This window comes from Nanorana parkeri, unplaced genomic scaffold (genome assembly GCF_000935625.1).
Source record: "Nanorana parkeri isolate BGI_ZX_2015 unplaced genomic scaffold, ASM93562v1 scaffold342, whole genome shotgun sequence".
Classification (NCBI taxonomy): domain Eukaryota; kingdom Metazoa; phylum Chordata; class Amphibia; order Anura; family Dicroglossidae; genus Nanorana; species Nanorana parkeri.
The window spans coordinates 700,510-707,369 of record NW_017306610.1 but is presented as its reverse complement, the minus strand read 5'-3'; the positions used below and the strand labels follow the sequence as shown (position 1 = coordinate 707,369).

Below are 6,860 nucleotides of genomic sequence, written 5' to 3'. Positions count from 1 at the left end.
AACCACACTTGCTCATACTACGTACTCTTACCTGTTTTGCATTGCTGCACAGTGGTTGTGCTATACCGCTCCTTCTCACAATGTAAGTCTATGAGTTAGCTGACAAGTCAAACATAGGGCTCCCCCTAGTGTAATCTACAACTCTCTATATTTAATATAGTAACAAAATATGGAAGCAAGCATGTAAAACAGTGAAGTTAAAAAAAAAAAAAAATTGTTTGAGGTATTATTGCAGTGTTTACCTTAAACTTTGTGGTCACTGAAAAAAACACTATATTTCCCCAATAATATTAATACTATGAAAAAATAAATTCTAAGACAGAAAATAAAAAAAGTATTACCAATCAATACCCATAATTATAACTGCATGAGAATTTATCATTAACAACCAACTCAGATAAAAATGATGGTTAAGATACTTAATGCTTCTGCTTAAACTAACTAAACCGCTGTCTCTAACCACAGTAATGGTTCATGATTACAAAGTGATAATGTTAAAAAATATATACATTACTTCATATAGAAAATGTAAACAATACAAGAAACAGAGTTTAGTACAATTTAGTACAATAACTTAGCAGTACAAATGTTACAGTCATGGCAAATCCCCTGTGATGGGATAGTAAACTCTGTTTAGAAAAATTTCCACTTTTCTTTCCCCTAGGTGGCAGATGTCCAGGATACATATAGTATGCTGTCGGTCTTGTGCACAGGCATATTTCACAAGTTCATCTGCAATAAAACATATACAACTTCAAGTTAATAGATAAATGCAAAGAAAGGGTGTCATTTATCAAAGTGTTTAAGGGAAGAAATTCATAAAGATACTCATAGGCATGAGAACGCTGCATGATTCGCTTTAATCCAAACGGAGTAATAACAGCCAACCATCCAAGGGGGAATAATTGACCGGCTTGACAGGGTTTTACTTTTCTTTAGCTGACTGCTATTGTCTCCCTAATGATTGGCCTGGGTTTGAAAGGGGTCTGGTTAGCTTCCTATTACACAAATATTAATATGCATGCTAGGTTAATCCAATGCCCAGGACTGTTTACATAAATAACAAGGTCTGTGGGCATTGGATTAGAATACTGCTCCCAGCACTATTTGGTGCCAACTGGCTCTTTTAGACAGTGCTGCCTTAAGCACTGTCTAAAATCAAAGCTTTGTAATCTGGATGTGAAGAATAATTGAGGCACATTTTCATTGCATGTTTGCTCCTTAAGAGTAGGCTTTTTTAATGCCTGCAACTAGTATTTGATTGGTGGACATAAAAAATTTATTGAAAAGGTGTGCCCTAGAGATGTTGAGGACCCAAAAGCCCATTTTCCCCCTTTGTATTGTCTGTTAAAGAGGGGGGTGAGGGCCTGTAGGTGGTAGGTGAGGGAAGAAAAGGAATGGGAGAGTGGGAAGTATGGGCGATAGAGATGATAGATTGTTAAACCTGATTTGATAAGGAAGAGACAGATAAGTGGATATGAATGGGTGAATGGAATGTGTTAAAACCCAAATAAACTTTCCCCTTAAAAATCAGCCCAGTGCATTCCAGATGCATCAAAACAATTCATTTTCTTTAGAAAGCAGCCACAGTCTAAGACTTTTCAACACCTTTTGTTTTGAAGTATCTGGAATACATTTACCTGGTTTAAACTATTGAAAGTTCAGCTGGGCTTTAGTTTGGGTGGGAAACCAGTACAGGGCAACAATAGAAGCGAGTGACAATGATGGCTGGATTCAGGCAGCAAGATTATAAGTTTAATGGACCCTGTGTCTAAGACCCAGGGCTGGCAGTAAGCAAAGAAAGCAGCTTCAGGAGGTGGTGGTGGCAGTTATGTATTATAGAGTTTACTTCATAATTAGCAGCCGCTGGTGGGGTGGGACTGGCAACAAAAGTAATGGCGGTGCCTGTATTTGTTTTGTAGCATTAGGGATGGGTGGCAGAAAGTTATGCTTCCCAGACATCATTCATTTTATGAATGTCAACTTTATGATACTTACTGTGAAAGCCTAGAGTGCTTTCTGGAGACAATGCCACATACCATACCAAATATAAAGCGGTGAAATGTTTTTTCTTAACCCTTGCAGCGGGACTACCCCCACACTGCAAGGGTTAACTGCTCGTTTTTGTTTTTTTTGTCCATCTAGGTTAACAAAAAGAAAAAAAGTGATACTCACCCAATGCACTAAGCTGGCTTGTTCTTAGAACAGTGCCTAGAGCCTCTCTCCCCCTCCACTGCAGCAGTGTAAGGTACTGCAAATCATCACATCTATACACAGTGTACAGAAGTGGGGAGGCTGAGGAAGATTCCAATGATGCAATGGAGTAGGAGACAGGCTGGAGGGAGCGCTGTAACAGTTGGCTGGCTCGGAGCTTCGGGTGTGTATTTCTTTGTTATTTTTGAACCTAGAGAAAAAAGAGCACTTAACCGTTGCAGTGCGGGTGTAGCCCCACTGCAAGGGTTAAGAAAATGTTTTCCTTTAACACTTAAAAACAAATAAAAAAATGTAAATATTGTTTTCCACCCTGACCATGATAAACCAAGAAAGAAATGTGTACAAAACCACTAAACAGTCCGTTTAAAGGGTAACTTCAACCATCTGTCATCTGGTGGAAGGCCATTTCATATTTGGTATGGAAATATCTCAGCCCTAGTGGTGTGGTTGATGCAGGAAGGTAATCTGCAAAATGAAAAGGTTCCTTGCCTTAAAAGAGAACCATGAGGTAAGTGTTTTCCCCCATAGTTCTTTTAAGGGTCAAGGGAGGACATATACTGGCGTCCTCCCGTGACCCAAAGCTCAGTAGATAGCAAGCTACAGCTCGTGGTATACTGAGACCGCCGCAGCTGGGACGGATCCCGACATTGCTGTCGAGATCCACCCAGCTGCATTACAGCGGGCTCTGCCTATCTAGAGCAGAGTCAGCGCTGGAGGATCGGAGCGGGGGTGGGGGAGATGGTGTGTTAATCCCTGCAGGGAGCCGTGAGGTGATCGAGAAGTAAGTGAGCGAGCGACGGTATGTGTTCGCTCACTTCCCGATCTATTGAGCCGACTTGTGACAGTTTCATTGTCACACGACGGCTCGAACTATGAGGATGGGTGATTTTCACTCACCTCATAGTTCTCCTTTAAATCAAACGACACATGCACATTGTGTGATCCAATATGGATTCCAAAAATATACTACGCAGAAATAACAAGAGTTGAACAAATTTGGGTCTTGATTTCAAAGCCATAGAAACTGCCAATAGCAGCCAAATGTCTGCTTTCAAATGGCAATACAGGCGTGAAAAGAGAAACTCCATTTTCTTTTTAGTGCTTTTCAAAATGTCTCTTTTCTCACCTTTAAGAGACAGCCAGTGTTGATCTTGGGTTTCAGCATTCCAGTCTGGACTGAGGCATTGAATATGGTTAGGAAAGCAATTTGGGCCAAACAGTCTGAAGTTCTTATATACAGGCAGAGACACGTCAATTGCTACATCATGATTTATACCTGATAAGACAAAACAAAGATGGCAATTTATCATTACACAGAAGAGATTCTCTGCTCCCTTTCAATTTTGAAATTGGATACAGATATGACAAATGAGTACACCAATAACCATACATACAAATATCTATAAAAACTGGTTTGCATATACTATAAGGATATGCCAGCATTATACTCCCTCGGTTTAAAGAAATACACACATTTTATAGCTCACACTATATGAATCACATAAGTAGGTCACAAAATACTTCCCCTCTTAAAATAGAAAAACATAAGGTTTGCATTTATAAAATGTGCAGATCTCTTTCAAAATAAGAAGCATGTTTGCATTTCACATACATTGTTATAATAAAACTGTGATTTGGTGTAGTCCTTATGAATTGGTTAACATATTTAGTTGAATTGGATAATTTATTACTGTTTTTACTGCAAGCTTTTAACAGCTAAAGAGGTAAAGAAAACTCCGGAGGCTGCCATTTTAGAACTCCCATTTTGCAAATGCTATTTGCCTGGCTGTCATACTGGCCCATTGGCTTTAAGTAAGTAGATAAGGACTACTGATTTTCCTGATCTGCATATGTTCCAAGTCAGTAAATCAGAAAATATTGAAGCCAGTGGGTCAGCATCTTCAGAAGGTGCCAGCAATTGCAACTCCCATATTTCTCTCAGGAAAGGTTCACTTAAAAATTGATTAAAAAGGAGCGTACATGATGCATTCTAGTGATTCTACAATAACGTTTTTGTAAGAGCAATGACCGGTGAGGGGGACTTAACTCTTTGTGGAGAATGTGAAAACGACTGAATACTGGTAATAAAACCTTACGCCAGTGTCAGTAGATACTTTACCCAATATGGTGACTTCATAATGGCCAGGCCCACTGGCACTAGTGAAATCTTGAAGTTTCAACTTTGAGGTACACATTGACTTCACAAGTTTAGCTGGGTGGAGATTGTACTGCTGCATGAGGAACTTCCTGCGACCGTAATCAAACTTTCGAGGTAGGCTTTCTGGAAATACTGTGCTATGATATAAGTGATCTGTAAGGTGATGTTTGACCTCAGACCAGAGAGCACTTTCCCAGGATCTTCCAGGAGACCATGTTCTGTCACTCTTTTCACTCCCTGCAACACTGCTACGAGTCTCATCTGCTGTGTAAATAAAAATGAAATATATACGTACATCATTTCAACAGATATAAAATGCCCTTGTATTAAAGGGATTATGTAAACACATGACCACTCAGGAGCTTATCAGATGATTACATAATCTACAAATGGATGAGCACATACAGTCATTGCCAATGCCATACAAAATTAACATTTCAACTGTGTGTGGTTTCTGCCAAGTTGAATACATTGTGTGTGTCCTGGCCATTTAATAGGCTCCCCATATGAATATAATAAAAATGCAGAAGAAAAGGTCTGATGATAGCGAGGGCTTTTGAAATCTAAAAACTGTGGAGAGAATAGGGAAGTAGTACTGAACACAGTGCTATCCTCATTTCCCCCAACATTCAAACATTGGTAACAAAGGGGTCAGATTAAAATCACGTCTGTTTAAAAAAGAAAAAAAACATCCACTTAGAAATAATGCAGGGCATCAAAACCTTATCTAGCCCATGGTCTTTAAAGGACTTCTGATGAGGCCCTGTCGTATAAGGCCTGGTGTGCAGTTTTAGGAATAGGCTAAGGTATTGACCTATGCTAAACTATGAATGAACTCCCCATAGCTAAACGTTATACATATTCCATAATTGAGATGATACAACTGGTAATGTACAAAAATCTGGGTAGCAGTGACCATAATATGATTTAATTTAACTCAAGATGTAAAACAAGCACATACTGGAAGGATAAAAACACTCGATTTTTAGAAAGCGCATTCTCCAATGCTAAAGGCTGCTCTCCAAGACTTAAGCTGGCCATACACTAATATTTTCTTTGTTCAACTGGCGGGCTGAACAAAGAAAATACAAAAGATTCCTTCATCAACGGTCATGAGCATTGATCGAGAAATCTCCTGCTGTCAGAATACCTAAATAAATTTAGGAGTAGCCCTAAGAGGATATAATGGAGCCTTTCGACATCAACAGAGCCTTTTTTTCTTTTCTTTATTAGCTTTATATCAAGAATCTATCACCGCTTATTTTTGATACAAAAATCAAGTAGTTTTGGTGCAGATCCTGGTCAGATACTTTCTTTGATGATGCAATAAGTATGGATTTCAAATGTTTTATTTTGTGTTAGGTAAGGGTTTAAAGTAATATCAAAGGCTCCTGTAGAACAGTCTAAACAAATTGAATAGTAATGTAAATGGGACCTGGAAGAAATACCAGGGAAGATAGAGGCAGTGGACAGAGCACACACAGAGGTAAGTGTGCCAGAATGTGCAAGTATGCTGTGCAAACTTGTACAGTATGGCTACAGCTCACCTCCACACAATGTAATTTAGTCCTGCTTTAAAGCTACCTGGTGTTGGGTTCTTGGCACAGAAAACCAACACACTGTAAAGAGATATGGTCTATATTCCCTAAAATTCATTGCAAAGAGAAAAGCCATTAAGCACAGTTATTGGACAATTAATGCCTTTAAAAGCCACAGTTAAATGCTTTATCACGGATAAAACTAGTCTATGATGTAAGATAACTGGGGCACATCCAATTACAGACTAATTGAATGCCCAATACAACACTATAAAATTGCTATTTTAGTAACTATTCTTCACAGTGTTAGCATCAGCAATAAGACGACAAATAAAATGATGAAAAGTTACCTTCGGAAAACAAGGATTCCTGAATGTTGGTGTCCACATCATGGGAGGAGAATTGCACATTATGGCTACTGTCTGATTCAATTACAGAACTGAAAGAGAAGCAATACAAATTAGCTCTCTCTAATATAAATTACACACACACACACACACACACACACACACACATATATATATATACATACATACACACACACACGAACATGGGATGTCATGTGATTTACAGATTAGCTTTCACATGAGTGGAGAGAGTAAAAACTGAGCTCTGCGGACTGCCTTCACAAACCTCCCCTAGGTAGTTGCTGCCCAATTGTCATGCTAATTCAGTTCCTTTTGCATATCTTGAGTCGACGGCCGTGAATAAGACTTCAGATGAGGAGCTCTAAATTCACTGGCCCTGTGCTTGTTTTCTGTGAGAGACTTAGAAAGTACTAAAAGCAGTGAGGCAGCTATTTTTTGTTTTTTTACAAATTTAGCAATGGCAGACAACTTTTTCTTTGGGAAGGTGGGAAGATAACATTTTGTACCATTTTTAAAAGGAATGTGTAACAATTTATAATTTTAAATTACACAAATACAAAGTGTTACCGTTGAATTCATTTG

The 6,860-nt window shown here is 38.7% G+C and overlaps 1 protein-coding gene across 1 annotated transcript in view; it reads right to left on the bottom strand.

The window, feature by feature from the left end:
• Positions 1 to 568: 568 nt before the first annotated feature.
• CUNHXorf57 (chromosome unknown CXorf57 homolog) overlaps positions 569 to 6,860 on the bottom strand; it is a 44,892-nt gene continuing 38,600 nt past the window's right edge. The window contains exons 11-14 of the mRNA XM_018558480.1: positions 6,261 to 6,328; positions 4,334 to 4,636; positions 3,341 to 3,490; positions 569 to 732 (exon numbers count right to left, since the gene is read on the bottom strand). Coding sequence (XP_018413982.1) covers positions 596 to 732; positions 3,341 to 3,490; positions 4,334 to 4,636; positions 6,261 to 6,328 — 658 coding nt within the window. The 3' untranslated portion in view covers positions 569 to 595. The remainder of the gene's footprint in view (positions 733 to 3,340; positions 3,491 to 4,333; positions 4,637 to 6,260; positions 6,329 to 6,860) is intronic.